Source organism: Lissotriton helveticus, chromosome 3_1 (genome assembly GCF_964261635.1).
Source record: "Lissotriton helveticus chromosome 3_1, aLisHel1.1, whole genome shotgun sequence".
NCBI classification, from domain to species: domain Eukaryota; kingdom Metazoa; phylum Chordata; class Amphibia; order Caudata; family Salamandridae; genus Lissotriton; species Lissotriton helveticus.
This window is the reverse complement of record NC_136061.1, coordinates 61,946,905-61,962,996: the sequence shown is the minus strand read 5'-3', so window position 1 is coordinate 61,962,996 and position 16,092 is coordinate 61,946,905. Positions and strand designations below refer to the sequence as shown.

At 43.3% G+C, this 16,092-nt stretch overlaps 1 protein-coding gene across 1 annotated transcript in view; it reads right to left on the bottom strand.

Moving 5' to 3' along the window:
* Window positions 1–1,767: 1,767 nt before the first annotated feature.
* Window positions 1,768–16,092, bottom strand: part of LOC144822105 (sterol 26-hydroxylase, mitochondrial-like) — a 96,426-nt gene continuing 82,101 nt past the window's right edge. The window contains exons 7-9 of the mRNA XM_078679230.1: window positions 11,814–11,895; window positions 4,846–5,046; window positions 1,768–2,955 (exon numbers count right to left, since the gene is read on the bottom strand). Of these exons, the coding sequence (XP_078535356.1) occupies window positions 2,824–2,955; window positions 4,846–5,046; window positions 11,814–11,895 (415 nt within the window). The 3' untranslated portion in view covers window positions 1,768–2,823. The remainder of the gene's footprint in view (window positions 2,956–4,845; window positions 5,047–11,813; window positions 11,896–16,092) is intronic.

Genomic DNA, 16,092 nt, shown 5'->3' with positions numbered 1-16,092 from the left:
AGTACTTGCAGAAAGAATCATTTAGTCTTATTGGAAGCAGGAAAAAAAAAGTTTCGTTGATGCAATCTCCACATTGCTCAATAAGAGGAAAAAGATCTGACATTTAACTGGCACGCTAAGAACGTAGCGGGAGGACCACTGTAATGTGTCACCGGTTTCACAAATGGGAAATGCCAATCTTAAAGGGTCCGTAGAGTGAATGATGTTAAGTGGACCTCATAACCACCGCTGACATCATCAAAACAAGCAACATCTTAGACTTTTTGCTATTGGTCATTGATAAACCTGCAGGGCTTGGCAAAGAAACTGTTTCGCTCTACACTCGATGGCCCCTTTAAGAGCACTTTATCCATGTTCACGTGTGTTACGAAGAGGCCTTCGCCGAAATATAGAAAGCAGTCTCTCCATCACTAATTGGTCATTACAGTGGACAAAGGGCCTGCTTTAAGATTCTTATTTATAAAGCACAATGTGAAACCCAGAACAGAATCCATTGGGTGAATTTTCTCGACCATAAAGATTGCACGATCAAGGAAAATTTTCCAGGGTATTTACCTCCATATTTATTATTCTACTCAAGAAATGTTAAGAATTTTCAATATCAACAAAGGAAATCAAGCTCAAATTATTAAAATGTTACCATGCCGAATATATCTTCTGCTATCTTAAAGCACAACTGAAAGCAGCTGCCTTAAGAATGCAGGAACAAAATGCAGCAAATCAATAAAGCATGAAAAGCCAAAGCACAGTAGATACTGGATCCAAGAAATAGGAATGAGCCAGAAGCGGAACTAGTTAGTTAACCTGTGCCCTAGACCTGTCAATCTATTCACGCAGATGGTCCGGAACAGCATCAGTTGTGGCAAACATACATTTGGTAGGCTGTCCCGGAATTTTTTTTGGGTGGGAGAGGGTTGTTTAAGAAAAAATACAATGAATAACCAGATCTTCGTGAGTTCATTCACAATTATATTATTTACCTCCAACAGACATATCTGACGGGACCCAAGTATGTAGATGGATTTTAATGATTTGATCTCAAGACTAGCTAAAACTTGGGCCCAAGGTCCCCTTAAGGGGGCAGTTTTTTCCTTCATCGATACGAAAATGGAATTAAATACAGCACAGTAGTAAAGGAGGAGCTGTAATGTCCGGATATTGCAACTGGAAAATTAGGATATTACTGATAAGTCCACAATGTTATTATATAATTTATAATATTCCTCCCACATTGGAACTCAAAACAAACATGATACCATAATACTAGAATTAATCCAGAAGATGTCAGAGGAATTCCTTTGTGGTCACATGATAATAATAGATGATTTTGACTATAATATGTTATATGACCAAGCGAACAATGAATGGTGTGTCAGGCAAAACCATACCTGGGCTATCCCAGATACAAGTATTGGAAAGAACAAACTTAAGAGCCCTCAATGTCAGAAAAAAAATAGTATATACCAATAAAGTTTACTGCTCACTCAAGCTTTTGAGAGGCCGTCCAAGACTATTTGTTTGTTACTACACCTTTATTCCAACATTGTCTGGACTTGATGATACGGGGTAGCATAGAAAGCGATCATAGACCTCAAGTCATAACAAGCATTTACAATGCAATAGGTCTCGGGTTAATTAAGCTTAAGCTATTGGCATTGCTAAATATTGCAACACCAACTGCAACAAAAGCGATTGGTGTTGCATTATTTAGCAATGCCAATAGCTCAAACTTTAATAATGCGAGACCTATTGCATTGCAAATGCTTGTTTTGTTTAACCTGTTAGCACTGGTTGCATTAAAAAAAAACATCCCTTGTAGGTCGCCATACATGTAATTTTAGCCAATCCAAGGGGATGGCAAATCAACCTGCCTAATTAAAATTAATGTATTAATCATTAATATTCATTAAGTAGGTCGCAATGTCCTGTGACTGGAGATTTTACAACACAAATAGTTTTTCCAAATAGGCCTGGGGAAATTTTTTATTACATTGGAGCCATTTTTATTACATTAGAGTATTTGCTATAATAATGGTAACTTTGTGTAACAATATTTACAGAAATTACGGTGATTACGCCACATACTTGAATGCAAGAATCTATTCCGGTAAGTTTTTAATGCAAGTAGCACTTTAGGTACATGTTTTACCCGAGTAGACCGTTCAGGTCATTTTTTTAGCACAAAACTACAAATTCGAAAATAAGCAGGCTTGTTTTTAGTGCGATCAACCGGAAATGAACTCAAAATTGAATTTTCGAGTTGAATTTTTATCCAAACAGACCTTACTGGTAATTTGTCAGTGCTATATGCATCTTGGTACAATTGTATAATCACGCAACAATTCTTTTTACGATTTATGCCCACCCCTATTTGTAAACTGTCTCTCAGTACAAATCTGGCCATTTGACACAAAGTCCTTCGGTGTCAAATCCTGTTTGGAGAAAAGAAATGTAAGAGACACAGAGAACAACTCTAACAGAGCATCACAGCTGGGAGGAAAATTCTGGGCAGGTTATCCAAAATTCTTGATGAAACTGAAGCTGAATATGTTTATTTCAGATATTTTCCATGTTTTGTGCTTTCACTTATCAGAGTAAGGATTTTTCTCAAAAAAGAAATACCAGCAAGCTTCAGGGGGCTCCGCGCATTCAATTGAAGGAGAAAAGACAATGCTAGACACCTTCAAAGTTTTAGTGTAGATCAGTTTTCTATGAAGGAATTTCTGTTAAAACCCTGAGAAAGTCTTTCAGCAAAGAATTGAGGCAGGTGCAGTTAAGGCCCCACTGGTTACAGAAGAATTCATAATGGCTGACTATGTGTGGCTACTGCTCCTTGCCCGTGGTCCTCTGGACGAACTGTAGGTCAATCGGCCTGTCTGCTACCATGACGATGCGAGAGATGGCTTTCACATCCACCCCTTTGGGGTCAGGTCTCACCTCGAACATCTGTATTATCTGCAGGATGAAACAGACACAACAATGGTCAGCTGGAAGTGAACACTAGGGATTGCTCCAAATGTATGGCCTTCAGTTTCACATTGATAATAAAAAGACATACCTGGCAGTCTCTCAATCCTCCCAGAGCCAGCTTAACACTAGAGTTAATAAGTTCATATAGACATTCTCTCACTTTTATGTCTTTCCAGAAAATTGTGAAATGTATTTCAAACGCCCAATACTGGAGGAGAGATGAAAGATGTGTGGATGTTTGACACCCTGAAACAATAGCACACTGGCAGGTTTGAAGAATACCTTACAAGCTCTTGCTTCTGGTAGGCTGGTAAATTTGGAAATGCTCGGAATCTGTCAGACTACGTCAATTTGTGAATGAGTCAATCTGGGGAGAGGAGTTGGCTTAACAGCTAGGGCGGTCGACCTCGAATCTCGGGAACCGGTTTCGAGTCTCGGCAACGACGCTGAACATCCTGTGATTCTGGGCGAATCACTTAGGGCCAGATGTAGGTAATTCCAATTTACCTACTCTTAAATACCGAATCATACCGATTCGGTATTTAAGAGTAGGTAAATTGGAAGTAGGCAGATGTAGGTAATTTTTATTTTTCAATTACCGAATCTGTAAGATTCTGTATTTACCGATTCTGTAAATACCGAATTGGTATTTCCCATTGATTCCTATGGGCCTTGAAGCCCATAGGAATCAATGGGAAATACCGATTCGGTATTTACAGAATCGGTAAATACCGAATCCTGGCAGGGGGAACGGGGGTCACTTTGACACCCTGTAGCACCCCAATTGCAGGCTTGTGTGCCATGTGGCACACATACGTGCCCTAAGGGCATGCCTGTGTGTCACATGGCATAGGTGTACATGTACAGATGTGCATGTACACTGGAATTCGGTATTTTACCACCCAATAGGATTGGGTGGTAAATTAAGAAATCCTAAGGGCCTGTGGCACTGCAAACTGTGCCACCTACATATGTATTAACAGAATCGGTATATTTACCGATTCGGAAAAATACCGAAGTGGTAAATTTACCGAATCGGTAAATATACCGATTCTGTAAATTCCGAGCCACCTACATGTCAAAAGCCAAATACCGGTCGGTAATGGCCGAAATCGGCCGTTACCGACCGGTATTTGGCTACCTACATCTGGCCCTTAATCTCCCCGTGCCTAACAAAAAAAAATGAATGTGTCCTCGTGTAACGCAACTGGTGCTCCAGTAAAGTGCTCTGATACGAGATACCTTCGGGTGAAGTTCGCGCTATATAAAACTCTGTAAACTAAAAAAATAAATAAAAAATCTGCGTTTGGTTCTATGTACACAACGTATGCACCATGAGTTTATGTGGGGATCTGGTCAGTGTAAATACAACTGTAAATGTTTCACAGTGGAGCTGAGAGGATTGAGACTTAAAGGGATCAACAATTCTGGGAGCAAGTGTATCAATCGGGAGACATTTATAGGGTATAATTTGGGGAAAGGTGAAAATGAAGATATGGTCCTGGCAATTAATATTCTATAATAACAAGAGTGAAGGTAATGCTGGGGTCTAGCAAAAAGTGCACTAATAGCCCTTAACTAATTTGGCATGCATTTACTGAAGATACATTGAGGCTTTAATCATATCCAAAATCAAACTCTTGGAAATGGCATTTTATGGATAACTCTAGTTATCTAAAGGAAAACTAGTAACAATATGTGCTGTAGAAGGGCACATGCCACCTAGAAAATATCAGAATGGGTCAAAACCACCTCATCATATATTTTAGTCTGAGAAAACAACATTCCTGATGCCTCAGGCAATATGAAGATCCTTCAGATTCATTGTTTGGATGCGCCTGACACAGGTAATGAGAGTTTGATGGTTTAACTCACCCGCGAGAGGGCCAAGTGCATCTCCAGCTCCGCGATCCGCCGGCCAATGCAGGCTCGGACCCCGTACCCGAAGGGAATGGAGCTGAAGGCATGGTGCTTCATGCCACCATCCCGCAGCCAGCGCTGGGGCAGGAACCGGTCTGGATCTGGGAAGTTGGTTGCATCTCTAGAGAGGGCAAAGTGGCACAGGGTGAACATTGTCTGTGGAAAGAAAGAACAAAGTGAGAGGGAGAACCCAGGCTTCACATGGGCCCATTATGACTATTCCTTCTTGCAAACTATGCATTGAACTAACGCAGCCTTTGCCACTTCCCTGTCTCTTCATCAGTGTGTGCCTCAGACTGACCCAAATGATACCTTGCAGCTGGATTTAGAGTTTGACAGTTCTGAAAATACTCTAATTTGTGGACCAAGTGACATTTGAGGACTCTGTGTTACTGAGGACTATTCACTGAAAGAGCGGTCTCTACCAACAGAATAATATGTACAAGGTAAGTCCGCCAGCAGCTTCTTCAGACGAGAAGAAGCTTCCAGTGCATGTAGTAGCACTTGCTCCACAATTCAGATATTTTTACATTAAATACAACAACTATTCAAGCCTTTAGACCTTACACATTGCGGGTATCCTGGAAACTGAGTCACATTGGCCCACTGGAAGATCTGACCTTCTAACACATCATTACAGACGATAGACTAATAGATTGGGAGAGAGTCAGCTACACCTGATATTTACCACTAACTCTGTCCCACCCCTGCCCACTTTTTCATGTAAACGTTCAGAAATATTACTATCCATCCGTAGGCCCAAGCCGTTCTAGATATATAATAATATATACAGATTTAATTTTTCCTGGACATGTTTATCAGTGTTCTACCAAAAATATCAACTTTAAAATATCAACCTGCACAACAATGCTAAGATAAGCATATATAGAGTTAGAAAAATAGCTCTGAACCCCCTATGTATGCTTGCCACGACAATATTGGCGAGTGATATCTTGTAGTCGATGTTACTGCAGATCGATATGTTGACATGAAACCGGTTCAGGGCATACCCCAAAGCCCATTGGAAATGTTCTGATTTAGGCAAGAGATTCACTAAAGACGTGTGGTTTCAGCTGTAGTTAAAGACTGTTGCTTGCCCCATGTGACCAAGCAGTCATGTAATCTCTGGTTACTCCCACCATTGTTGGTGCAGGAGTTAGAGTTCACCTATTGTATTGTAATTAAGTTATCCTGGCTTCCCCAGTTATTAGTAGAACTCTGCTAAGCTTTACAAAGGTCCTAGGTTGCATTATAAGTAGTCCTTTGTGAGAGCTAGGTTAGCACATGCCACCCTGGCGCCCACCTAGGATATACCTGCTCCCGGTCCTTCAACCAGGCAAGGCCCTTTCAGACCCCACTCATCCCTGCTCAGTTTCACTCATCACTCTCACTCATTTCTGCCAGTTTGCCTATCACGTGTGCTCGCACTGTCACCAATTACCAGAGTTTTTTTGCCTCTTTGCTCTTTCTGCCCACTTCTCTGACCTCGTTTGCTCTTTTTCTTCCATTGCTGCCACTTTAGCTCTCTGTGGCCTCTTTTTTAGCCTCTTTAGTCCTTTGTCGGCCAAAATCTTTGTCTTGTTGCTCTTTCTACCAGTTTCCCTTACCTCATTTGCTCTTTTTCTACCTGGCACCTCCTAGGACCAACTTAATGAAGGCTGCACGCTGCAGACACACCAAAGGCAAGCGCATCTGCACCCATTCGCAACCTGCTCATGGCCAGCGCTAGGCACTCTGTTCTCCTCCGAACCACAGTGGGCCTTCATGTTCTCAACCCTGGCCGCCTCTCACCGCACTGCTGCTGCACTGTGCAACAATAAATGAGCATTCTCCTGCACCTCATGAAATTTCTCAGGTATCCCCAACACCCTATACTAGCCACGCCCACACCAGTAGCACCCTCTGCCCCGCTCTCACCTTCACATGGATCAGTCATCATCCACGTCACACTCCACAGTCTCATGCATGCTCTTCAACACCTGCTTACTTATCAAACATGCCACAGAGACATGGTACATGCACATCCCGGATCTGCTGTTCTTGACTGGAACCTGGCTGAATCTGGCATCAGCCCTTGACATTGCTACAACCATCACCACCAACTAAAAGAATGCCAGTTAGGACCATCAGTACATGTCCTGTGGCAAAGTCGCTATCATTTTCAAGGATGCCACCAGCTGCTTCCCATCCTCCAGCTAGGTGGCTCAATGGTTAGAGCGGCAGACCCTGATGCAGAGGTCTGGCCCGGGACCAGGGTTCCATTCCCGCCTCGGCGGCTCTTGGACTCAATTTCCCCGGACCTGATAATTCTCGCCTCGGTGCCTACTCTAATCATGGGTCCCACTCTGTGACTCTGGGCAATAGCTTGCTTAATCTCCACAACGGCCCCAGCAGCGCTTGGATGCCTGGCTTCACCTTGGGGGTGCCCAGGAGTGGACATTTCACAGGAAAGCCAGGATGGGTTCCACAGCGGTATGAATACAGCGCTACGAGACCTCTGGGTAGAAGTGCGCTATATAAATACAAACACATTTACATTCACATTTACATGACAAACAACTTCACCGTGCACTGAGACCTCATCCATAGATCACCAGGACCATGCACCAACTTCGCCAGTGCCATCACAGGTTATGCTGCGACCCTCAACATTGACTCCAGCCCCTTCATCCTTCTCAGAGAACTGAACATCCACAGATCCAAAGTCACAGCTCTGCTAGAAAACCTCTGAAATCTCGGCCTCATCCAACACGTGACTGCACCCACACACTCTACCAGACATCTTCTGGACCTGATTTTTACCTCTTTTAACAACATTGGAGTCGACAAGCTATCACTGATCAACTGGACAAGGTGTCCTTATCAGAGTCAGCATCCCCATCCCACTCCACTATAGACTAGCCACCACTGGACCTGCCCGCTGGAACAGGAACAGTATCCCAGAGAAAAACTGAATCACTGCTATCTCAAAAACCCTAGCCCAAACACACCAACAGCCTGCCGGAAACCATCAAAAGTGCCACAGTTAGATCACTAAATGAGCCGACACCTTGGCCGCCCTCAAATGCAGCAAAAGCAACAAAATCCAGACTGCAAGCCGGTTGGTACACAGAGGAACTCAGGATGAAAATGCATCATTTCAAACATCTAGAGCATATGAGAATGACTCTGGACATCGAATCTACCCTGAGATGCTACCGCCAACAGATCCAGAACCCCATGCACACCACACTTGCAGACCGAATGGGCACCAGCCCCAACAGCAGTAAAGAGATCTTCACCATTGTGAAAGATGTCCTCTCACCAACTACCACCTGCAACAACAACATCCCCTCACAGGACCTCTGCAACAAGCTCTCAGGATTCTTCAACAGTAAGATAACCTCCAAAAACAGCAACTTCATTCCTGAACAGGACCTCACAACTCAACTAGCCATCTCAACCAAAGAGGAAACCTTGACTGCATGGCTTGCCATCACCATGGACAAGATTGTCCTCATCATGAAGGCATTCCATTCTGGGGTCCTATCGGACCCATGCCCCATCATGCCTTCACCAGACGACACCAACACATCTGCGAAGCACTCCTACAGCTCCTCAAAGCTTAATTTCTAGAAAATGCCACAGTTCTCCTACTACTCAAGAAACTGTCCGCCAATGGGTCTACACTCACAAATTACAGACCTCACTGGCCAAAGTCTTAAAGAAACGTATCAACCGATGCCTCACCAACCACCTAAGCAACCACCAACACCACACAGTCAGACTTCAAACCCAACCACAGCACTGAAACAGCATTCATTGTCACTACAGATTAAATCCACATGAAACTGGGCTGGAGTAGCTGTGCGCTTTAGTACTTAATTTATTAATTCACAAGATACAACAGTCCTCATCCTCCTGGACCCCTCTGCACTGCAGCATTCAACACAGTCTCCCATGCCATCCTGATCTGACGCCTACACAAGATTGGAATCCAAGGACCTGCTCTTTGCTGGCTTTGCTCTTTCCTTACTGGTAAAACTCATAGCAGTAATCCTTGCCCCTTACTCTTACCTTTGCTCTTGGGACACCCACAACCTCATCTTTGGAGTTCCAAAAGGTTTGTCTCTCAGCCCTCTTAAATGTATACATGATCTCTCTAGCCAGTGTCATCCGCTCCTACGACATTGACATCCTCTCCTATGCCGACGACATGCAACATACTCTCCCTCTTGGATAAGACTCCCAACACACAGCACAAGTTAACGCCTGCATGACTAAAATCACCAACTGGACAAAGTCTAGCTGTCTCAAACTCAACAATGAAAAGACAGAAGTGATTTGCAACAAGAACACCGCACCACAGGACTCCAACTGGTGGCTGACTGAACTAGGAACCACCCCCAGTACCCTTGCCAGGAACATCAGGCTCATCATAGACAGAAAATTGGACATTACCACACATGCCATCGGTGCCACAGCATCCTGCTTCCACTCTCTGAAGATGCAGAGGAAAATATTCAAATCGCTCCTGAGCAACACCAACAAAACTCTTCAAATAACCACTCCTCAGCCTGCTCCTGACAAAGCTAGAATCACACAAATTCAGCACCACAATACCCTCCCAGGTAACAATGCACACTCAACATTACAAGACATTACATGACATGACAGGATATAACATAATCAGCAGTCTCTTCTACAGATGGAGGGCACAATTTGTGCTTGGCTGATGTTCAGGTGACTTTTCCATACCACTCATTCTTCAGCATTGTAGTTTATCACCACCCAATGGCATTATAAAACCATAGTACATGGGTACCCAATATATATTCTGCTTATTAAATAAGAACAACAGAGCTTTACCTGACGGTCATATAGTCCACAACTGATCCTTTCATAGTTCACATAAGGCTTTCACATAATCCATGAGAGAACTTCAACCAGCCTACAACAGATCATTGCACAGGCCTTTGCATAGTGCTAGATTCTTAAATGCCCTGACAGACTATTCCATATTCTTAAACACAACATATCTAAGTTAGGCCCTACAAGCCATGAAATATTCAGACCAATTCTCATATAACCCTCCCACAGCCACAGAGGTCTCATGTTTCCCTCAAGAGCACCTCACCTAATAAACAACAAACCATCAACTCATCTACCCTTCCAAACAAACATGCTAACACAAATCAATCCTCTAACATACAACACTTACAAAACTATCACAGATGCACCGACAGATTCTAATTTAGCCAACAAAAATACCGCATATTGTCCTTGCCAGACTCTCACATCGCTACAAAGGACTATCACATAGCTTCCAACAGAAGCTCACATATCACTGAAGATATCCTCATCCAGTCCCAACAGACCATCAAATATCCATCAACTAGTTGCTCAAGTAAGTCTCAACAGCTCATCGCATAATCACCAATGGACCCTAAACTCACATAATCACCAACTGACTCAACTACAGTCCTCACAAGATCATCACATTCCCACTGTCTGACTATCCTATAGATATAACAAAACAATAATCAGATAGCATTTAACATAACAAAATGCAATCTTACACTCAAATAGCCCTCAGCACAACATTCACTAATATAAAATCCAGCATACACTTACATATTCACTGACTAACTCTCATATTGCCCTCTCAAACCATCACTTAACCTCCTGACCTACAGCTCCTATGTCCCCCAGCAATATCCACTGATTGACTCTCAAATTTCCCCACAAGGCGTTCACATATGCAGTGAATATCTCTTTTAAAGCCCTAAGGAAGCCTTCACATACCCACCACTTGAGTATCATAATGAATTCAACAGACCACCAAACTTACACAGCTCGCAACACAATATTCTCTAAAACAACCCACAAACCATTACCACATATCCATTGACTGACTCTCACTTTGTCTATTCACCAAACAGCCACATATCCAGCCTCAGACACTCATGACCACCAAGGACTTTTACAAACCCACATAACAGAAAATGACAGATCTGCAAATAGGTCCTCAAACACACACCAAAACACTACCAAATATCAGCCAAATGACTGCTCATAGAACTGTCAACAAACCCTCACAGTCATAGCCTTTCAACTCTCACAGGCCTCAATGCAATCTACCCTAATTTAAGCACACCCTCCTTTGACACTTAAATGCCTCTCAACAGTAAGCCATTACAAACCCTCAACTCGTAGCCCTCCCCACAACCAGCCACGGTCCGTGCAGGTTACAGCGGTGGGGCTGTGTAAGGGGGGATTTCAAGGGACCGTGCAGAGGGAAAATGCATTATTTATTTAATTCTCCCTCTGCATCGTCCCTCGAAATCCCCCCTTATCCGGCCTCACCGATGTTACCTGTACGGACTGCAGCTGACAACAACATACTATCAATAGACCTATACATAGTCAACTTACTCTTATATAATCCACAAAACAGCCTTCCTAACCTACCCACCATCAAATACACTCCCTACCACTCATATAGCTCTCGATAAACCTTCAACACACATAGCCATCATCACACCTTACTCTAATATAACCCGCAACAGACCATCACATATCTACCCACTGACCGAGGTATAACCCTACATATATCATTCTCATCACTTAGCTCTCAGATAGTCGCAAATGACTCCTGAATCATCTCAAACAGATCTTCACATACCCCTTAAGATATCCTCAAATAGTCCTTATTTGTCCAAAGCTGAGCCTTACATGCCTGACAAGGCCTTCACATAACCACCACCAGACCCTCACCTAGGCCTCATAAGACCCCTTATATGCCTCAATAGGCAGTCATGTAACCCTCAAAAGACACACACCTATCCAACAACTTTCCATAGTCCTCAACAAATGCCCACATATCCCATATGTATTATGCTTCTGAGTCTAGCACCAAGAGTGAGTGGGAAAAGCAGACTTACGTTTTTGGGAAAATAATATTCTCCGATACTTATGTCTTTCTCAGTAGAAACCCTGGAATTAGTTGGAATAACAGGGTACAGCCTGGCAAAGCAAACAAAACATCATTATTGAACAGGAAAGATCATAGAGTTCAACTACATTACTTCTCATAGTGAGATTATTGCTTTTATATTGATTGTTTTCACAATAAATTATTTTGTTGTAGGTTCCTTTGTAGCAAATCATAAGAGTTAGTGGAGGAGCCAGGGAGCAGGCTGGCAAATGTTTCCAGTTAGAATATTAGGCATCCCCTTCAAATCTTGTTGTTGTTGTTACAGAAATAGCAACCAATGTTGTACAAAGACAAAAAGAGAATTTGCTGAAAAAGTGCCTACGCCCACCACAGATTCATGGGTTTGGTGGCTTAGTGTACTAATGCGTCCACTGCAGGGGCCTGTGTTTCACCTCATGGTAACAGGTTCAAATCCCGGCGGATCCACTCAGCCTTTCTTCCTTCTGAGGTCTATAAAATGAGTGCCAATGATTTGAGTAACAATGAACATCTGTCATTCAGCACCGAGATACCTTTCTGGGTGAACGTGTGCTTTACAAATACACGTTACGCACAATTTACATAGAAATATAGCTGGGCCTACTGCAGCTCCCGGTCAAAGGTGTAGTTTATGGGCCGAAGTGTGTTACTTTTGCATAATGGTTGGGACAAATGCATAACCTATATATATGATGTGCAAAGGTATGCAAAAGGTGGAACTGATCTTCTACACCTCCAAAGGGTGTAACTACATTACTTTTGACTGTATTTCTACACATGAGCAAATGTTACTATAAATTACCTGTACCAGCACAGATACACACACACACACACACACACCCACAGACAGAGAGAGAATGAATACATAATTAGTAACTGAGTAAGATTGTACATTACTGCCATCAATGGGTTCTAGTTACATCATAAATTACTAGGCCGAAGGTCCAGTGGTTATTAAATGTCATCAGCGCCCCAAGATCGCAACATAGGACCATATTATACATTCTACCATTATGTATTTTTTATATTACATGTTTGTTTTGGAGAAAAAAGCCTTAAAAGGTCAAAACAAATATATATATATTCACAGGAAAAAACTATTTTTACAGAGAAGATATAGTTAGGTTCACTTTTGACCCACACAAAACCATAGAAATTCAGCAGTTATAGTTATACTTACAGTTATACTTATGTTAAAAAACTATAACTTGTAGCCTAAAGTTACTTAACGACACAAGTTATAGTTTCTTTCGATTAGTTCAACTATAAGTATAACCATACCTGCTGAATTTCTATGGTTATATGTGGGTAAATCATGAAGCTAACTATAATGTCCTAGTAACCTCTGGGTTTTCAGTGAAGTTCTATTTTTTTTTACATAAAGTAATATATAATTACCATACATTAATAGAATAACTGCCATGCACAGCCTTTGCCCAGGTGCGGCGGGGTTTGGTTAACCCCATTGGATTACCCAACCACACACTGCGTACGGACTTCGGTGTGTGAGTGGGCGCACTTTTTTTCCATTCGGTTTCGGATCTGCTGATCCATCGCAGATTTACACTGGGGTCATGCTGAGCGCCGCTTTGGATCCACGGGTTGGCCCCAAAAAAAAGAATACGGACACTTTTTTGCCCATGAGAGGTCCCTCAGAGACTCTTTTAAGTGTCCAATGGGGTCAGGACTCCTTTATCCTCCTGAGCCCTTATGATTGTGTGTTTTTTAGGGTATCTCCTCAGTGGCCCAGCCAAGAAACAAAATGGCGGCTTCAACTTCCCTTGTAAGTTGCGTCCAGCCAAACGGGGCCTGGCTCTTGGATTTGGATCCGTAGATCCCCCATGAGTGGATCTGCTAAGGATTGCTGATTGATTGTGGATCTGCGTCACTAGATATAAACATTTCTTTTTTCTTTAATAACTCAGACTAATGAGCAGATTTGCAGCAAATTACAAAAAGCACTCTTTCTGGACCAAGATCGATCTTTCTCTCAAATTTGGTTTAAATCCATTCAGCAGTTTGGGCTGTAGTCAAATAAAAAAAATGCAAAATCCCCATGTACATTGCATTGGGAACCTCCGTTTTTATTGGCCCCCGCTTGACGAATCACCCTGAAACTTTACAGTCATCAAATGGTGCCAAATTTAATTGGAAAACAAAAATGCAAATTATGCAGCACATTATTATTTGTATCCATTTGAGATGTCATGAGCGTTGTAATATGTGAGGTCATAAGAAGTGCATTGCGGGGGCGTAAGTTATAGTGAGATCCGATAACTATAACTGCTGAATGTCACTGGTTTTGTACGAGTAAAATCTGAGCCTAACGTTAATTCTTAACTATAACATCCCTGTAACCTTTGGTTTTTTTGGGTGAATTTCGAAGGTTTTTTTATTATTTAGTTATTAACTGTGACCTGTAACCTTTAAGAGTGTGTGTGTGAGTGGCTGTACAGATCGGTGACTGGGTGTGTGAGTGGCTGTATGGGTCTGTGATGGGTGTGTGATTAGTTTTGTGGGCGTGAGTGGCTGTAATTGTCTGTGGGTGGGTGTGTGAGTGATGGTACGGGTCTTTGAGTGGGTGAGTGAGTGCATGAGTGTGTGAGTGGGTGTGAGAGTGTCCAAGTGGGTCTGTGAGTGGATGTGAGAGTGTCTGAGTGGGTTTGTGAATGCCAGAAGGAGTGGGTGAGTCAGTCTGTGAGTGAGTTTGTGAGTCTCTGAGTGGGTCTGTGAGTGGGTGTGTGTGTCTCTGGGTGAGTCTGTGAGTGGGTCTGTGAGTTGGTGTGTGAGTCTCTAAGTAGGTCTGTGAGTGGGTGTGAGAGAGTATGAGTTGTTCTGTCAGTGGGTGTCTGAGTGGCTGTAAGGGGTTGTGACTGGGTGTATGTGTGATTTTGTGGGTGTGAGTGGCTGTATGGGTTTGTGAGTGGGTGTGTCTGAATGGGCATGAAAGTTACTGTGCGAGTGTCTAAGTGGTTCTGTTATTGGGTGCAGGATTGCCCGAGTGGGTTTGTGAGTGGGTGGGACAGTGTCTGAGGGCATCTGTGCATGGGGCATTACTGTCCGAGTGGGTCTATGAGAGCATGTGAGAAGTTCTGTGAGTGGGCATGTGGGTGTCTGAGGGGATCTGTGAGTGGGTGTATCAGTATCTAAGTAGGTCTGTCAGTGGGTATGTGAGTGCCTGAGTGGATGTCTAACCGTCTATGTGGGTGTGTCAGTAGCTGTGAGTGACTCGGCCACAAAGGTACTGCACTTGCCTCTTTATCCAATAAGAGTCCACAGTTTTTAACAAAATAACTACCCAAGTGGAGAACTTTCTACTGGTTAATCACTAAGTGCTTCCTCCTTGGGTGAATGCTCAGTACTTAATCTACACTACAGCTGCGTAAAGGACCATGAGGAAATGTCTCCAGTGACCTTGTGTGCGTTCCTCATATGTCTTTATCCGGAAATATGTGATAACATGAACACTCCTGTAGAGAAGACAACGAGTCTACAAAAAGGCAAATCTCCAACAAACAAGGGTCTTTCTACTATATGAAGCTAGTGGTTCTTTGTTTGGAAGAGATGTCCTCATACTCCTCGGCATCAAGAATGCGTAACCAAAATCGGCGGGGAATGCACTGAGGGCTACTTGTTAAGCTGTTCATTATACTGGCAAAAGGAAGGAAGACCGTTGTATACTACTAAGGTGGGCAGGGCCAAACTTCGACACTTCCAAGTGATTTGTACATTTGAATACTCTTAGAATTTAAAGGGAGAGCCATGAACTCTGCTCTCACCAGGTAAGTACAAGCAGGGCCGGACTGGGAACCAAAACCAGCCCTGGCAAAGTGCTCGGTCGGCCCCCTCCCCCCCCGGGGGGTTGGGGGTGCCGCCGAGCTCTTTACCAGGGCCTGTTTTCGGCTGATTTTGTTACAGGGCTGATTTTGCAGCTATGCTGCAAAAACGACCCTGTAACAAAAACGGCCCCAGGGGCTCCAAACCGGCCCCCCACCTGTGCGGCGCACCGGGGGATTGCCCGGTGCCCGCTACGGCCAGTCTGGCCCGGAGTACAAGAAGGACTCTCTTGTCTCAGTCACTATGGATTGCACTCCAATACAATGATGCATTCACCTCCACAAATTATTTCAGATCATCTTTCAATATGGAAATTCTGAGAAAGCATACTCGCTTTACCCTCGCCAAGCCAGGGAGTTAGGATCATTTGTCCTGTACAGTAGTGGAGGTTCAGCTGGGGCACCTGCTAT